Genomic DNA, 19,365 nt, shown 5'->3' on the forward strand with positions numbered 1-19,365 from the left:
CGGCCACATGACCGCGGAAGTGTCTACGGACAAATGCCGGCTCTTCGGCTTTGAAACGGAGATGAGCACCGCCCCCTAGAGTTGGACACGACTGGACTTAATGTCAAGGGAAACCTTTACCTTTACCTTACCTTACATTCTACCATGGGGTAAGTACTTCTAAAAACAAACAAGGTAAAATAAGTGAATTCACAATGCTAAGATTTGAATAAGGAAATCCAACTCAGTACTATCTGACAGAGATAAGCATCTATTATTTTTTTTGGCCATTCAATCATGTCCGATCCTCAGCGACTGCCTGGACTAGTCCCTGCAGTCTTCTTGGCATGATTTCAGAAGTGGTTTGCCATTGCCTTCTTCCTAGGGCTGAGAGAAAGTGACTGGCCCAAAGTCACCCAGCCAGCTTTCATGGCTAAGGCAGGACTAGAACTTTCAGTCTCCCAGTTTCTAGTCTGTTGCCTTAACCACTGAAACAAACTGGCTCTCATCTATTACATAAGTCATCTATAACATATTTTCATCTATTACGTAAGTCGCCACTATAAATTGCTTCTATGCTACATTGTTTTCTTAGAAAACACAAAGCAAAACAGACCTTATACTGTAAGTGACTCATCCCTTTTAATCTTCCCCTTTATTCTAAGTTATTTTATTTAATTATAGTTTGCATTTTTCATGTGTGTAAAAGTAGTTAACCTCCTGGATAGTATCACTGAAAATCAGTGTAGCCAATCCTCTGAGAAGTGCAGAATTGCAATCATGAAAATCTTTGGGAATCAGAATATTCTACTCCTCTAAGCTGTTCCAAATGATTTCTTAAAGACCACAAAATAATACATTTTGAAAAAATGTGTTTTCTATGTAGGTGTTATTGCTAATAATCTGAGATGATAAATGTAATTTAAGAACTCATGTTGTTATACAAGTCACATTTTCAATGTAGCAAGTTCTGGGTTCAGGGTACAACAGTATTCACTTGTCCATTGTTAGAATTTTAAATTATCTCTGAATTTTCTTTTCAATGTAATATCATACCATATAATGGGTAGCTTAATTGCAGAACATTAATCCAAGACTTTATTATGTAATTTCAACTATTTATTGTACAGAAACATGAAAATTCACTCAGAAACATAATTTAGTTACTTCAGGCAAAAAGTAATGTACAAAATGAATTTGGAACCCTAGTTATTAATCAGCTTCAGGAAAATGAATTACCAGACTTCTGAGTAATATACATCTATTGCTTGTCTTCTGCTTCCATTGGCGTATCTGATGATTCTTCAGCTTCTGAAAGCTTCTCATCATCTGAAATAAATATTTTTATTTAAAATACTAATACTGGAATGACTACTTATGTAGAGTTTTTTTTTAAAATCCATTAATCTTATCAGATTCTTGGAGACTGCCTGGACAAGTCCCTGAAGTTTTCTTGGCAAGGCTTTTCAGAAGTGGTTTGCCATTGCCTCCTTCCTAGGGCTGAGAGAGAGTGACTGGTCCAAGGTCACCCAGCGGGCTTTGTACGTAAGGCAGGACTAGAACTCACGGTTCCCTGGTTTTTAGCCTGGTGCCTTCACCCCTACACCGAACTGGCTCTTCTCATGTAGAGATACTGCTAGGAAAAACATTCTCCTCTTCTGCCCAGTCTCATATTTTGTTTTGTTTTGTTTAGTTTACTACTTAGCCTGACTAAGAACTGTGGGTAATTTGAAAACTTGAACAATACTTTGTGACATTGAACTGATCTCTAATAAATAATTGCCCCAATATGGGCAACTTGACATTTAGTAAGGTGTCAAATTTTCTCCAACTTGGCGTTCTGCATACCTACGGGCCAATGAAAATTTGGAGGGTCAAGCAAACATAAAAGGGAGGGAAGCTGAGGAAAACTATTATGTTATGTGTTAGAATAACTTACTTTCCAAGGTTTGCTGAAGCTCATGGATAGTGCTCAGAAGAACGTGAAACTGCTTCCGTCTCAACTCCAGCTAAAGCAGAGAAAGGAAATACTGAAGAATACGGGCTTTTTAAAAAAGGCTCCCTATTCTGAATCTATAACCCTGTGAGAAAAACCTACTTTGTCTTCAACATTTTCCTTGATATGAGAAAGATGCTGGAGTTCTTTCCCGAGAGCTTCCAACTGCCTGAGAAGACATTAAGTGCATTGTCACTTAACACATAGCACCTTCAGTTATTTTATTTTAATCATTTATATTGAACTCTTTAACTGTTCAAAATTCCCTGAGTAGCTAATTTACCAATAATAATGAAATGCTGATTTAAACCAATTAACAGAATCTAACATAGACAGAACAGTCTTTCAGCAGTAAAATACCATAAATCAACTATGAAAATGCCTGCACAAATAAAAAGGCACTGAAAAGAAAGCAACTCGCCTTATTTTCTTCTAGAAACCTCGGAAAACAACATTCCAAAGCCAGGGTACCTCAGCTGAGGATGCCCCGTCTCACCTTTCTTGGCAGAAGAATCCAGAAAGATTATTGTAATTCAGTCTTGTGAAAAAGCAATTTATGTGAAAGGTTCATTGAGACCTTAAAAAGGTTAAAGTAGCACTTTCAATTGTGCCTGGAAATGAACTCAACGCAAAGCCCGTATTTCAAGACTAGCAAAACGATTCCATGCTGCAGTTTCTGTTATGTTGTCAAGAACAGGTCTATGTACTGTTAATTGGTATATTACCAGCCCATGGATAACTATAATCAGGTTTTACCGATCTTGTAAGAAGAGGTTGCGCTGATAAAGAACAACTGGCCCAAAATTAGGTCTCTCTGTGGAGAGCCCAATATTTTAGCCACTATATTATAATATACAAACGTTCAAACCTTTTATACGAATTTTGATGATGGACTAATAAACTACTTTGCCATATTATTTTTGTATCAGTAATCTGTAGTGTTTGTACTACTTAAATTCATTTCATACTCACTTCAACGTTTCATGTCTATCTGGATGATGCTGTATTACTTTAGCCAAGGCATCATATTCTGAAAAGAATAAAATACACACCATAGTTAACGTTTTTCCAATACCAAAAAGGAATTTATAATTCAAATAATTTTAAGGTATGTATTTTAGCTTGCTCAGTGTGTGCAGAACAACTCATATTGGAACACAGTCATTTCTTTCTCTTGTTCTATTTTTATTAATATTTTGGTGAAGTATAAACACTCAAAATATAATAAAACAAAAGGAAAAAATGCAACAGTGATTATGTAGTCAAAAAAGAAATTAGTATATAATAAGTCAATAATGTGAACTACAATGTAAGAAAAAGAAAGAATGATCTATATATTATTAATATGAAACTAAGTCAATTCTTTAATATATTATTAAATCTGGACCTTATAGAAACACATTGCATCATCTTCTTATTTTCTCAATATAAAGACATTTAAAAAATCAACAGGGAACAGGCTACCCTGACCTCATAGGAAGTGTTCTGAGGCTGTTATGACCTTACTGGAAGTATTCTATGCTCAAAACAGGAAATGAAGTGTTTCAAATTCAAAATATTTTGTTGCTTTTGTTCCCTTAACAACAAAGATTCACTTGCCAAGATGGGTGGTGAAGAAATGTGAAAAATAAATAAATAAATAACTTCACAGTAAAGAAGACCTACCCATATCTTAGTCTTTTCCCCAAATCAAAATGGCTCGCGACCTCTTTACCGCAGTTTCCCTTTTCAGCACAAATTTCCTCAAAAGGGAGGGTGAGAGAGAAATGTCTCAAACCCTCTTACATATTCCCACTCCATTTGCTTACAATTAGGGGTTCCACATCACCGTCAGGAGATATCCTAATGCCCACAGAAGAGCTATGTTTTAACATTAGCACTATTTACTTGCATGGCAGAATAACAAACAAGATTATAATATAATTTGTGGAACCTCTGGGTGGCACCACAGGTACTGTCACTTTCTGATTCAGCTGAAATTTTTGAATTGTCTTCAAAAATTGCACCCAAAGAGCACATTACAATAACCCAAGTTTGAGGTTATTGACACATGAAGCCAGTTCTTTCTCTTCCAGAGAGGGATGCAGCTGGTCTATCAGCAGAAACTGGTAAAAAGCCTTTCTTGTTACTGATGTTACACAGCTCTCCAGCATCAATGCTAGATCCAAGAAGACCACAAGCTATAAACCTGATCCTTAAAAGAGAATATAATTCCCTCAGAAGAGGATTTTTTTCTTTAATCCGTAGCAACTCAACCTTGTCAACATTAACTTTCATCATGTTCTACCACTCACTGTTGCTTACAGCCTGGAGATATTCAAAAGTCTAGGTGACATTTAACCCCAAGCTTCCTAGAGATTTCATATAAGCATTAAATAATGTGGGAGAAAAGCTAAAATCTTGTGGGTCCCACAAAATAGTTCCCAGGGGATCAAGCAGATATCTCAAACTATCATTTTCTAAATAGCACATGAAGAAATAGTAGTGGAAATATCAAAAGAGCATCCTCACCCCTTCACCTTTGCTCCCTCAAGCATTCCAATAAGATACTGTGGTCAGAAGTATCAAAAGCCACTGAGAGATCAAAGCATATCAATAGGGTCATACTCTTTTTGTCCTCTTTTGGAGACCAAAACTGTCTCCTTGCCACATCCAAGTCTAAACTGAATCAAGATAATGTTTCATCTAAGAGTTCCTGGAGCTTCAGCACCACTGACTTCTGCATCAGCTTGGCAAAATATGGAGTAATGAACACTGGCTAATAGTTATTAATATAGGCTAGATCCACAATTTTTTTTAAGTAAGCACTCACTATCTCTTTTAAGAGGACATGGAATTCCACCTGCTAAAAAGAAATATGATTGATTTCAGTGATCTCTGACAAGATAAACTCTTTAGAGACCTTTATATCTGAGTAAGTTTTTCAAAGGATTCAGGAGATGACTAAATGTTTAAAACATACAGTCCTAAATCAACAAATCTGATTGAGTATGCCTAGAATCACTTGAATTCTTGAATTCCAAAAAGAACTCATCTATCCATGGCAATCTAGGAAGATACTTTTCCAGTTACTTCTTTTGACAAGCATACCCAAATCTGTGGCTTGGTCAGCTATAGTATCTTGGGCTTGTTTAATTTTGCATGATCAATAGTATATTTGGCATTTTATTTGTAAAATTAGATCTTGTGAAGAATTAACAAACTGTGTTTTTTTTTGCAAGAACTAAAAATAATCCTGGCAATTTAAAACTCTTGTGATAAGCACTATCACAAGTGTGGTATATATCCATATAAATTGTCAACTGCAACGTAAACCTTACCTTGGCGATTTTTTCTAATTCTTTTTGCTTGAAGAATTTGCTTCTTGCACTCAGCAATTTTTTCATGAGCTGCAGCTATGCTATTTTCTTCCAAAGAAATAAAATTAGTGATTTGACATAAATTTATAAAACTCACAATATTATTGAACTATAAAAATTTTACCATATGTAACAACATTACACAAACTTATTTTCACCTCTATAACTCTATAGACAATTAGAAGAAGCTGATTCTAAGGTTGATTAGAGATGATAAAAATGTGTATATATCAGTCTGTAATCATAATCTTGGATAGCTTACTAGGAAAACAAATTAAACTATTTACAATAAACCAGTAGAATATTTTTTAAAACATGTAAAAGCAAAATTAATTAAAAATGGAACTGAAAAGGCCTATACTAAAAAACACTGCTTCTACAAAAGTGGTATCAATGCAGATGCCACTTCCAACATCAAAATCAACACTTTCTATTAGGCTAAAAAATGGACTGGAAATCAGAGAAGGTCTTGAAATGCTGACATGGTGACTTATCATTCAGTCAATTGTCTTGTACGTGTAACTGAAGTTTCCAGAATATTTTTAAAGCCAGTTCCCACAAAACTCTGTAGCAGACCAAATGGAAAGTTACTTGATCATAGCTAATGATGATCAGATAGTATCACAGCTTAATGTATAGCCTAAGCTAGTAAAAGCTGATCCATATAGTGTTTTATTGTCTCCAATGACAGATGAATCAAAATCCACTAGATATGAATTGAATTTAGAAAGTGTACAAACTTTCTCTAGAACAACCTGAACATTACTTCCACATGAACCTTCTAGGATACTATCCTAAACAAACCAAAGACTAAAAGGTTGCCTTTTGCATGTAGTTTACAGCTTCATTTTCAGTTTACAAGATGGAAATAAATCCATCTTACCTTCAAGAACAGTTGCAAGAAAGAATTACATCTTTGGTAGTTAAAACATTGTATTGTAATGATAAGTCTTACAAAGAGCCAGAGCCACACAAAATATTTGAGGTTGGACTGTTCCAACATTCTGACTAAAAGCACCCCAACCTGAAGCAGACTATTTCATGAACCAAGTTCAGAAGAGGATGCTTGGTGGTTGGAATACTTCAACCTCAAAATCCTCTGTACACCTGATTTGGAGTAATTCATTTTTTTTCCCAAAATGAAGTTTACATTTGACACTAATACTCAGTAAAAAAAAAATAACTGATTACCTATATCTTTGTAGATTTTTTCATAGTTTTCCATTTCTCTGAGATTCATGTCGTATACAAGTAAAGTTTTTCCCATTGAAAATTCACACTGTGAAAGAGTACTCAGCATGCGCTGATACTGAGTATAGCTAAACATCAGAGAAGGAACATGTATCAGTACCTCATCAACAATTCTCAAAGATGCTTGAAGCAAGTTAAGATAAAGTAGGATTATTTCTGTTTTCTGTAAAGGTTCTAATCAAGCTATGCCAGCAAATCTGAAGAATACCCAGTGGCCAACAGATTGAAAGAGGTCAGTTTACTTTTTTAAAAAAAATTGTTCAATCATGACCGATTCTCGGAGACTGCCTGCAGTTTTCCTGGCAAGGCTTTTCGGAAGTGGTTTGCCATTGCCTCCTTCCTAGGGCTGAGAGAAAGTGATTGGCCCATGGTCACCGAGCTGGCTTTATGCTTAAGGCAGGACTAGAACTCATGGTCTCCCAGTTTCTAGCCTGATGCCTTAAGCGCTACACCAAACTGCCTCTCGGTTTACATACCAATACCAAAAAAGGAGATTTAATAGAGCAGGGTTTCTCAACCAGGGTTCCATGGAGCCCCAGGGTTCCACAAGAGGTCACTAGGGGTTCCTTGGGAGATCACAATTTATTTAAAAAATTATTTCAAACCCAGGCAACTTCATATTAAAGAAGTAAGTTTCATTCTTTATTTTTAGTTTAAGAACACTCTTAATACATATATACAGGCCTACCCGTGAAGCTAATATAATAATTTTGTAACTTCTGGCCTATATTTGAACCTGAACGTGCAGGAGCTCCCTGAGGCCTGAAAAATATTTCAAGGGTTCCTCCAGGGTCAAAAGGTTGAGAAAGGCTGCTCTAGGTTGAAATTCCCTTGTAAGGGCTGCCCTCAGGCTGTGCTATGAGCTGGTGAGGAGGCTTCTATTCTTTGGTCTAGACAGGATTGCATGGGGTTTTGTCTGGGGCAGGGAGGGTCAATTTGGCTCTGATGGGATTAGGCAAAGAAAGGAACTATACTGACCCTAGTAATATCTAAAGGACTGGAAGGGAAGGGGTGTGATCTCCATTTTATTTCTTAGGTTTATTTCTTCCACTACAGCAACTGACTGGACAAGTCCCTGCAGTTTTCTTGGCAAGATATTTGGAAGTGTTTGCCCTTGCCTTCTTCAAGGGCTGACAGAGAGTGACTGGCCTGAGGTCACCAGCTAGTTTCATGCCTAAAGTAGGACTAGAACTCAGTCTCTCAGTTTTTATCCTGGTGCCTTAGCCACCGCACCAAACTGGCTCTCATGTTTTATAATTAATCTGAATTATTTTATATGTGTCTCATGTTATGCTGTTTTTTGTCAATTCTGTATTAGAAATACTAAAAACCAAAATGTGGTTAGGACAGGCAGCATTTGTCTGAAGCAAGCATCAACAATACCACATTTTAGTTTTACCCAACAATCTTGGGAATCCTTATTCAGAGACTTTAATGTCATACCCAATGTATATGCAAATATAGAAGGTGGATGTTACCCTCAGAGGTTGAATGACATAAAAATCACAAGTGTTTTCCATGATATATATTTATATATCCTTGAAACTTGCCACTAAAAATGCACACACCTTTGCACCCAAAGAGGGTGCCTTGCTTTCCAGAATACCTCATCCCCCTTCATTTTAAGAAAAACAAAAACAAAACACAAGTTTTTTTAAAAAAATAACTCAATGTAGAGTATCAACCTCTTCAGCAGGAGTTGGCAGCAACTGTTTCCTGCCCCTGGGTGCCATAACATTTCACAGGCAATAGTCAACATGAAAACTACTGCTGAAATCTCATCACGCTGAGAGATTTTGGTGATTTCCTTAAATTTAAAAATGGTGGGGGAGGGAGGTCTTGGAGGGTTGGTGGATATCATTTTACCACTCCCTGCACTGTTATCAAAACATTACAAAACCACAAAATGCTATCTAATGACACAACCATTAGAAGAGTGAGGTGTTATCCCCATTCATATTACGGTCACCATCAGAAGTGCCTGAAATAGTCATAGAACCATACTCCATAATACAATTGTATATCAATGTATTATTTTGGGGGGGAAAACACAACCTTTTCTTAGATAGAAAATGTAGCATATCCAGTGTGAGGAAAGTAGCAACCTGCAGTGAAAAAACAGCCTTAACTAAAGACCTCTAGAACTTCGACAACAAAGAAATGGCAATGATTTATTTATTAAAGTCAAACTGATTTTGTCAATATTTTTCTTTTATGATTTGTTCTTGTTTTTCTTAGAAATACAAATCAATGCATTTTCCAGGACGCATTAGTTAGCCTCTTCAGCACCTGTATAAAACCCATTAATTTTAGTTACCAAAAGTCACGTTACCAAAGATATACTTAAAAATATGAATTAAAAGTTAGTAAGTGTTGCATCAGATTGTTCCCCATCATTTACATTTTAAATCATTTCAAGATTTATTTTGCTAATAAACTCTTCCTATACTGAATTCTTCTTTTAAAACGTGATCCTGATACATGCCACTGGACCTCGTTTTCTATCAAAATGAACATATACTATATATACCACTTGCTATTGGATGAATTGCTTCCACATTATTTGATTTCCAAATAAAAGATAGCATAGTACCCTTCTTCTTGAGATCCAGAATTGCACCACTTGATGAAACTTTTCACCAACAAATTAATTCGTCTGTCATCCCCTGCACCATCTCCATCAATCAAAAGTCGCTTGCGAATAACTTCATCTAAAACAGCAATATTTCTAAATGAGACAAATTGCTACTTGTCACAGAAGCTTGTCATTAAAAAAAAATGATTCTTTAAAAAGTCATATAGGACTGTTAGCTTACAAAGAGGTCCTGATTCACTTTATTATAAGGAAGCATAAGACTGAGGCCTCTGTAGTGATTTTGTTAACTGAACTGGTATCTCACTATAACAATTTAATTAGTTATTAATTATATGAATAATCAATTATGAGAACTTACACCATCATTTCATTTTTTTAGTCAATTTTGACTCCTGGTGACTACATGGAAAAGTCCATTCAGTTTTCTAGATATTTTTGGAAGTGGCTTGCCACTGCCTTCTTCTTAGGGCTGAGAGAAAGTGGCTGGCCCAAAGTCATCCAGTTGGCTTCTGTGCCTAAGGCAAAACTAGAACTCAGGTCTCTAACTCCTAGTCTAGTGCCTTAACCACAAGACCAAACTGGCTCACAATCCTATATGATTATTAAAAAAAGAAGGTGTGTTCAGTGGGGCTTACACACAGATAATTCAACACAGAATTGCAGCCTTCGATACAGAAAAAAATGAGGATATATTATTAAAGTTAAGCACAATTTATACACAAAAGAAGTTCATTAGAAGTATAAACACATTTCAAGCATGGTATTGGGGGAAAAAGAGATAAATTGATCTTTAAATCCAAAAGAACACAGTCTGAAGCCAGGATAAGGTATGTAAAAGTACTGAAGTTGAACTCTTCAGATCATCGACCCTTCATGAAATTTCAGATTGTTCATCGACCCCCAAACATTACATGAAAATATAGGAACAATACAAGAAGTTAGTATTAGTAATGCTGCAATCAGAAGCAAGAGGAGAAAAAAGCAGTGTACGTGCAGAAAATCAAGAGAATTTTAGAACAAGCACAACTGGGCCTGGAAACAGGGAATGGAAAGGTCTTGATATAAACTAATATTCTTGTGCAGAGAAAAATACATTTATGAACATGAAAATGGAAGGAATAACAGGTTTACTTGTTTTGTGCCAGACTTAGTACATTAAGACCAACTGCTAACATGTACAAAAGGTTCGGTATGATTGATAACCACAGTAAAAAAAACTAAGCCTCTGATCATATGCAGAGAGTTAAAAGTATACAGGAAAATTTTCTTCAGACTTTTTTTTTTAATTTCTGAGGTTTAGAGGCCACCCAACTCCAAAACGACTCTGGGCAGCTTACATCAAATAAGAATAATAAAGAAAACAATAGAAAACAGCAAATAAATCCCATGCTTCTGGACAAACCCACTCCTTCTAGCAAAATAATCCCGTATGAGGCTCCACAAACACCCACTCCAAGGCCTGGGAGAACAGTTAGGTTTTTAAGGCTTTCCAGAACATCACCTGGGGAGGGGCATCACGGATCTCTGTGGGGACCTCATTCCAGTTGGCAGGAGCAGCAACAGAGAAGGCGCACTTCCTGGGTCCGAACAGGTAGCAATGTTTGATTGAGGGGACCTGAAGTGTACCGCCTCTGCCCTATTTTACCAGAAGGGCAGAAACCATGGGAGATAGGTGGCCTGTCAGACAACCTGGCCCTATGCCATGAAGGCGTTATAGATGATAACCAGCAATTTGAACTGCTACGTGTGAGAATTTGTGCAAGTTACCAGCTGGGTCAGCAAGCATAATATTCCTTTGTCCCATTCCAGTGTTCTTTATCATGTCCATTTATAAGGAAGCAGTGAACAATAAAAACTCAAGGCATGACAGTGTTGTGTTCGTTTCTTGGAAGGCAAGATCTAGAACAGGGGTCCCCAAACTCTTCAGCTCATCGACCCCTCATGAAGTTTCAGATTGTTCATCGAACCCCAAACATTATATGAGAATATTTTAATATATACTACTTTAACTAATAGTATCACAAATAATAACAATAACAATAATTGACCCCTTGGATAGTCCCATCGACTGTTGGAAGTTGATACTGACCACTTTGTGGAACCCTGATCTAGAACCACCCCCACTACAACCCAACTTGCTGTATATACACAACACCATATGCGCATCCTTCCTCCCTCCTTCTCCCCTTCTGGTTTTTCCAATCCTATTTTTAAGGTTGCAGGTTACCTGGAATCAGGGAACGCTGTAATATTGCCTCTATAACACAGAGGTGCCACATATTTTCATGGCAGAACATAAATCCTTATTAAAAAGAATAACATAAAAATGTGTAGGAGTATGAGTTCTGGGCTGAACAAAAATCCGGACTACCACTGAATGGCAGTAAGGGGTTAGTGTTCCTGTATCGTTCTGATGCTTGTTATTTTGTTAATGGCCCCTGTTCTGTTTTGTGGAATTTATTGTTACAGTATTTTGGTCCGGGATGCCTGTTGATTTAATGGCTTTAAGTCTTTAGCTGTTTTTATGTCTTTTTAGTTTTGTGCACCGTCCAGAGTCCGCTGGAGTTGAGCGGCCAATGCATTTAAATAACAACAACAACAACAACAACGCCATTCGTAGGTCGTCCCTATTTCTGCAGCCTAGACTTAGTAAGAAAAGTAAGCGTAATTAATATTTCAACCGCCCCCCCACCCTCCCCAAATTGGCTGAGTTCACCTACGCACACTTTCCCGCGGTTTACTTAGCTAGCTGGACCCGATTTTCCGGGTAAGCACCGAAATCGAGCCATAAACTAATCCCACTGGCTGCCTTTGCAAACCACGCGAGGCAAAACCCAAACTCAAAGACCTCGTGGCCGGCGCTTCTGTGGCTCAGGGTATCGTGGGAATTCCGCCACGGCGAGCTGCGAGAAGCCGTCAAAGCAGAAATGAGCCCGGGCGGAATCGGACCGCTCAGCCAGCGGGAAGGGGCGTCCTAATCCCGGGCTGGGGGCGAGAGAAAGCGAACCCGCCGCCCGAGGATTAAGGCAGCGCCGAGCCGGGTTGGAAAGGCCCTGCCGGCCAAGGGGGAAGGTGGCGGGGACGCTCAAGCTGGGCCCGTCCGGCGAAAGCGGGCAGAAGCAGGAGGCAAGGGAGGTCGCGGCGGGCTCCGGGGGTCGGTCCGTCTCTCACCGTCGGTTACAGCTCCCATGGCGGCGGCGGCGGCGGCGGCGGCTGCAGGAGCCGGTCTGGGCGGCGGCGGCGGCGGCTGCGAGTGAGGTGGGTCCGGCTCAGACGGCCGCTTCCCACAATGCAGCAGCGGCAGCCGGGTGAGCGGCAGCCATGGAGGGGGAGGAGGTGGTGGCGTCGTCGTCGTCGTCGGTGGCGGCGGCGGCGGCGACGGTTGGGGCCTGAACCTCGCCGGGCCGAGACAAGTTGGGGGCAAAGGAGGGAAGGCGGCCGAGGTTGGCACGGCAGGCGAGCCCGGGCGGCAGCCGTGCAGCAGAAGCCTGCCCAGTGGGTCCCGGTCCTGTGGGCCAGGCCTCCACACTCCAGCAGGGCGCCTTCCTCACCAGGTGAGGGCAAAACCGGGGAGGGTGGCAGGTGAGGGGACAGGGCTCCTCCCCTTCGCTCAGGTGTGCGGGGGAGGCCTGCCTTCGCCACTGGCCCTGTAACCTTTGGTGACCTTTGCGCAGTCTCCCTGGGGCTGCCCTTGGCATGCCATGCCATGCCGACCACTTTGGGCACCACCTGTACCACACGCGCTCTTCTTTGCTGCCAGTGTCAAATGCTGCTCCGTGACTTCTCTGGGTTTCATTGTTCTGCTCTTATTTTCCTCTGCAGCCAGTATCATTTGGTCTCTGCAGTTGCTGTACCGTTGTGGGTCACTTTCGTCTCCACGGTTAAATTGTAGTGGCAGTGGTTGCTGATATGCCATTACGGCAGTCTGGCACATTACGCGGCCATCACTGTCATGATGCCCTTTATAACTGGCACCATTACTGTGCTGTGAAGCTTCTGCCATCAACAGCTTCACTGCCATATCGTCATTGTTGAATGTCTACTTATCACTTCCATCTCTCCAGCCTTCTTTATCGATGTCGCTATCCATCACTGGTATGGATGCTGCTATCACTAATTGCAGCATCGTCATCACTGGTAGTCCCCAAAGAAATTTACCACTTTTGCTACTGCACCACTAACCTAAATACAACTTTCCTTGTATATCACCTCTATTTCTTTGAAATGCTTATAACTTTTCTTGGAACCACATCATTGCAGATGTTTTTTCCCCCATATATATGTTTTCAGCTTTGTGTTCTTTTACTGCTAGTGTTCTAGCGTTGATATCCGAAACACATGCACTAAAAATGCTTCCATTATGTTGCTGCAATTCCTTTCTCTTTGTTCCTGCCATTGCCCATCCATGCCCTATTCCTTTTCATCACTGCAAGAAACCCCTTCATGTGCCAGGTAGGGGGATGGACTAGAAGACCTCAAAGGTCCCTAGCAAGCCTATGATTCTGTGATTTTCAGTACACTTACATGCTTGCTGAAAGCTCCTTCTTGTAGTTTCTGCAGCATTTATTTAACTTATTGCCTCTATTTTTCCCCCCATATTACGGTAAGTTTTGTAAGGTAACTTCAATTTTGGATTTCATGTTCCTTTACATTTCTAGATACTGTGGATTGTTTCTTGTACTTCCTATGAAATTAGTACTGTACATCCCACTTCTATTTTTTTTGCCTTTGAAATACCTAGTCTACCATTCCTACTATTGCTGATACAATTGCTTCTGTTGTACCACTGTAAACTTCATGAATGTAAATATCTCTTGCCAGGATCCGTTTGGTAACTCTTATAAGTGGATTAAATGTTATAATGCCTCTGTGATTTTCTTAGCTTTGATAGTGTTTTACTTACTATTGCCATTCTTTGCAGTTTGTTACATATGTTTCACTGGCCATAGTTGCTTCTGTTGAGGTATTATAATTGGCAAAACAAAGCAGTAAGGCCATAGCCGATGGCAGCACCTAGCTGGCCTTGGTTGATTTGAAAAAAAGGCTAAGCAGAATCAGACATTGTTTGTAACTGGATGGGAGACCACCCCATAATCTCAGGGATTTAGACTAGACTGCGAAGTTTTTTAAAAATCCTGAAAGGAGGTGGTAGCAAACTACTTCTTTATTGTTGTCAAGAGTGGACATGTACATGAATTCACAGAAGATGAGCTCACCTCCAGGGAGACTATTTTAAATAAGAGGGAGTATCTGATCAAAAAGAGTATGTTCCTTTTGTTCATTATGAGGAAAGTCAGGTCCTATTGAACTGGCAGGATATCTGTGACTCATGCCACTGAATTCTTTTTTTTTTTCTTGGTAAAAGCTCTGTTGAAAGGTGGAAATGTGAATGGATTCCAAAATTCAAATATAGAGGTCTTTTGATATCAGATTAGGAATTCTAGATATTTGGTATTTAATCGTATATCCAATGACTAACCCAGAATAGGACCTGCCATTGTAGATTCTGTTGTGGGTTAGGAAGAATGTTGAGGTTTTGGGAATCTAACTATTTTTCTATTTATGTTGTTGCTGTTTTCCTGACAGTGTAAGCATCAGCTGTTGCAGTAGAGTAAGGAATAGTGTTCATGCCGGGAAATGTCAGGGAAAGAAGCAGAAGCATGTCTTGTTTATTCTTGTTCTTATTGAATGCCTTGTTCTTCAGAATTGCTTCTAAATCCAGTCAAAAGTTCCAGTTGTGGTGCAGAAAGAGATGAAAGCCAAAATGTATTGAATAGCAAAAACGAAGGTAAAGAAATGTTGGCACCACCTAAGTACTGTATGTTGAAAATTACAGTGATAATAGTGAAAAGCTGTAGACCTGTGGAACTACAAGCTTTGATATTCCAGTAATCATGAGTGGGAATCTATTTTCTTTCAGGCAACTATGTCTCAAATGTTTGAAACTCTAGACGTTTCTTTTTCATGATTCCTTGTTTCATTTTCCTACTGATGCTTAAAAACATGGTTTTTGTATTTTCATCAGTTTTTCACATATTTGTATTTTTTTTCAGTGTGTTTATTTGAGGAACTTTCAACAAATGTTTATAATGCTCATTATATCAGTAAGGAAACATGAAGATGCAGTGATCTGCAATTTGTCCCATTTTAAATTTGAAGTTGTATAGATACTGATTTGGATTCTGAGAATAACTTCTAACAGAAGTTCTGGAAATGCTGCACAAGATGAGGCCGGTTCTGTCACTCCAGTACCTTGTTCCCGGTTTAAACTTCTAGAATGCTATTAGGTTTTAAGCTGGAGGTCTTCAGTCCAGAAATGGGAAAGCATTTCTTACAGTCTATTTTTACCAGTAGCAGCCAAACGAGTCCTTTATAACACTATCTATACAGCTGAAATGAAGAAAGCCTGTATTAACCAGGAATGAATTTCTGTAAAGAAGGGCTGTGATTCCTATTCAGTTTTGTTACTGAAAATAAATTCTGGCATAGGGTCCCTAACTCTAAGCTTATGTCTTTTGCACTAGGCTCCCTGTGGTATATCAGAAGGTTTTCGTTTTGTTTTGTTTTAAAAAGAGCCTGCAACCACAGAGTCTGCCCAGTTCTTTTTTAGGCTCCCACATAAAGCTATTGGTTATTCTGTGATGCCGAACTCTCATTCTGGCAATGAGAGCTCAGTAGAACTAGGGCTGCATTTCAGAATTTCACCTCTTAATAGATTGTTCAGAGAAAAGTGCCTGGATACTTGTTTTATTCTCCCAACCCCAAGAATTAAGTGTAATTGCTGTCATATCTGTATGCCACTACTCTGAGTAGTGGCTATATGAAAACTGAATAGATAATCAAACATGCTAGCTATGTTGGATGTAATGGGGCTGAGCAGCACTTTGGATTCAAAGGCAAAAAGGTGCTTCAAACTGTACAGGGGCATGAATATTCCACCTACCTGCAGCTCCTTAAAGTGGCTGCGCATTTCCTGGGATCTCATGGCAACTCTGCACAGCTGCCATGTGATCCTAGAAAAATGTGCACTGGGTTTAAGAAGTTGCAGACAGGTGCTATTTGCTTGCCCCACACACTCCAAAGCACCACTTTGCCTTTGAATCTGAAGCTCTGCTGCACAGCCTAATGCACATAATTGTCAGCAGGACACAAAATCCATTCTCCACTGAAGCTAATAGAAAAAGTGATATTGGGTCATGAAGAAATCCTTATACAATTTACTATATAGAGTCTTGTTAGTTTTACTTAAGACTACTTTGAATTATTATCTGTAGGCCTAAATTGATTGATCCTTTTTTCCATTGATTCTGTTTTTAGCATAAATAAATAATTTAGAGTGGCCACACAGAATAGAATTACCATTTAATTATAAGACATGCTGTAAACTTGGCAAAATGTGGTCTTTTACCTTTCCTTACATTGTAATTGTCTCCATTATAACCATTTCTTGGTTCATAGTGATGTTAATTAGTTGTAGCAAAACAAAGAAGAATCTTCTGGCACCTTAAACAATCTATTATCCTGGCATAAACTCATATGGACTATAAACTACTCCCACAGGTGATAGCATTTAAGGTTCATGTACTTAGCCACATTCAGTATTTTTACATTTCTTTTTCCTCTGACTTTATTGCATACATTTTTACATTTGCCAATTTAAGAAGTCACTGAAATACATGCTTCTAATGAAATTTCACCTTAATTAATGAGAACAAAATAGATAACATCTGTTGAAGTTCATTAAATGATCTAGAATGAATTGTTATAATCTTTGCCAATGTAATAAGGTAATAACTTTAACTCTAAAAGGAGAAATATTGCTTTATGTAATTTATCTGTTGTATTTTGATCTGTAGCCTAACCATATATAAGCAGTGTTTTTTTTACTGTTAGGTATAATTCATCTTTCAATTATGTTTCACAAAAATGAATCTTACAACATTGGATATCTTGTTTTTGAAGATGGCTAGTGTATTTTTTGGCATCTGTTTGACAAGTTAAACCAATTTTTAATTTATATTCCTATCTTTTCATACTGTATTTATTATTTTTGTTAGACTTTAACAGCAAATTATTATTTCAGTATGATTTTGATTGTTTTATCCTGAAGTTATGAGATTCAGTATATTTTTTGTTAGTCTTTACAATTCAGTTTGAAGCAGTGTTTTCTTTGATATAGAGGTAACCAACTGTAATCTTGTAGTTTAAAACAAACAAGCGTCACCTTATCAATAGAGAAATATGACATTTGAGAAGAAAGGGTGCTTTCAATTTTATCACAAGGACTTTGACTCAAATTTCTGGATTAAACATGGAGAGAGAACAATCTCTGAATAAAGAGTCCATTAAATATTTTCTTTCTTGGAATGAGTGAAATTTTTTGAAGAATGTGAAATATGAAGGCTTTTTTTTCAATATGACAGAGTAATCAAGAAGAAATTCTAAGTACTTGTATACATGTACAGTAAAATATGCATCACATAAGGTTACATGTGTTTCTGTACTTAGAAGGTGCTGCCCTCTTTAGGAGAGAACTTACAGTATATGATTTGGTTTGCTAGTGAATTGCTACTTGGTTTCTTTTTCTAGTTTGGAGATCTTGAAGTGAAAATGCCACTTGTCTATTGCTCTTTGATTTTGGTCTTTCCCTTGTGGTCAACATTTTCTTCTTTCTCTTTCCTTTGGTTGACTCAGACAGCATGCTACAGATTGGGAAACAGCTCTGTATTGCCTTCTCTTACTAGCAAATAATACACAGAACCAAAATTTTGGATCAAAACCAAGATTAAAATAGTGGGTAAAGAAGGACTTAATTAATGAAAATTAAATTCTGCTTTCTATGAATAGGATAGCTTTACACTTGAAAATTAAATTGATTTTAATTAATACATTAATATGTCGATTAATATATATCATATAAAAACGATTTTTCTACTCTGCCGATAGTAAGCAGAAATGCTTCTGAATAACTTGTTGTATGATGGCATTCTCAAATACAATATTTTGCAAGAAATCCAGATGACATCTATGTTTCCATTACTACTATCATTTGTTTTTAAACCATAACGTATCCATTAAAGTGAAAAAGGCAGAATAACTACGCATCTTTAGAAGGCCAATTTTAAGCATTGTTCACTAAGCAGCTAGCTGCCTAAATTGGGGGCGGGGAGTATATTTTAGGGTTTTTTAAGCTGTATTTTTCCCAGTGGGGGGGGCACTTTATTCCCATATGGTTTTTAAATTTCCAAGATTTTCATATTGGTTATAGCATCATCTAATTCTTAACATTTTGATTTAAGCAACTTTTGTATTTAACAATTGCATTAATTCTTAGCTGCTACTAGTAAATGCTTTTGCCTACTAATATGTGGTGTTGCTCATTCTTTGTGTCATCTGAAGACACCTATGACTGGTGTGATGTGCTGTATCATTCTACACTTTTTGTTTCATTATCTTCATCATGTGGCCTACATAAGTTACTTTAGGCAGAAGATACAACATCTGGGATATCAACTAGCTATGCTGAACATTTATTAAAGAAAGTACTGACTTAGATTGTCAACTTGGGGAGGGGCAGTTTTCCTACATAATAGACAAGAATTCAGCAAGTAAAGTGCATTTCAGTGCTGGAAAAAAGTTTCAGTTTTTTTAATTTCCTCCCTGCAACTATTTTTTATTACAAGTTTTATTAAGTTTAAAGAGAAAGATAAAAGCGATGAAAAACAAAAAACTACAAAAAAAGAAGAAAAACTAAAAAGTTGTGAAAACACAAAAAAAATTTTTTACATTACAGAAAGATGTGACTTCCAACTTTTAACAGCAAGGATATACAAAAATTTTCCATAATCAATCTCTTACTCTATATTAAACCAAAATACCACATTATTTCCGTAAGTCATTCCCCTTTAACACATAATAAAAATCACTAAGTACAGTTACTCCTCCCCCTTATATTAAAATAAAGAAAAAAGTTCATATAAACCTCCTAAACTCCCCTCCAAAAAAATAACATTTAATTATTCCCTTCCTACTACTATTCTATACACTTCTGTCTACTATAATAAGTCAAACTAAAAAGCACATAAATTGTCTGCCATTATACTGAATAATACAACAATTTTAATAATTTTAACCCAAAAAAGAAAAGCAATTCAAAACAATGACCTTAAATTCTTAAAACCATC

General features: G+C 37.8%; 2 protein-coding genes across 2 annotated transcripts in view; one reads left to right on the forward strand and one right to left on the reverse strand.

Annotated features, from left to right (window-relative positions):
- Nucleotides 1-1,059: 1,059 nt before the first annotated feature.
- Nucleotides 1,060-12,502, reverse strand: THOC7 (THO complex subunit 7). Its single transcript, XM_063291531.1, has 8 exons — nt 12,353-12,502; nt 9,179-9,296; nt 6,526-6,653; nt 5,296-5,382; nt 2,948-3,005; nt 2,078-2,144; nt 1,919-1,988; nt 1,060-1,308 (listed from the first exon to the last, which is right to left on the reverse strand). The coding sequence occupies exons 1-8, from the start codon at nt 12,369-12,371 to the stop codon at nt 1,241-1,243; spliced, it is 615 nt and encodes a 204-aa protein (XP_063147601.1). The 5' UTR covers nt 12,372-12,502; the 3' UTR covers nt 1,060-1,240.
- Nucleotides 12,503-12,591: 89 nt separating this feature from the next.
- The window catches only part of ATXN7 (ataxin 7), a 132,004-nt gene continuing 125,230 nt past the window's right edge, over nt 12,592-19,365 (forward strand). Inside the window, exon 1 of the mRNA XM_063291528.1 lies at nt 12,592-12,735. The gene's annotated coding sequence lies outside the window, so the exon portion shown is untranslated. The remainder of the gene's footprint in view (nt 12,736-19,365) is intronic.

This window comes from Candoia aspera, chromosome 2 (assembly GCF_035149785.1).
Source record: "Candoia aspera isolate rCanAsp1 chromosome 2, rCanAsp1.hap2, whole genome shotgun sequence".
NCBI lineage: Eukaryota > Metazoa > Chordata > Lepidosauria > Squamata > Boidae > Candoia > Candoia aspera.

Bases quoted from the DNA above. Each gene is read 5' to 3' on its own strand.
- THOC7 (XM_063291531.1), bottom strand. The intron at 6,654-9,178 runs GTACTATGCTAT...TCTGATGTTTAG, and splicing joins TCTGGATCTCAAGAAGAAGG to CTATACTCAGTATCAGCGCA. The intron at 2,145-2,947 runs GTGAGTATGAAA...ATGTCTTCTCAG, and splicing joins GATAGACATGAAACGTTGAA to GCAGTTGGAAGCTCTCGGGA.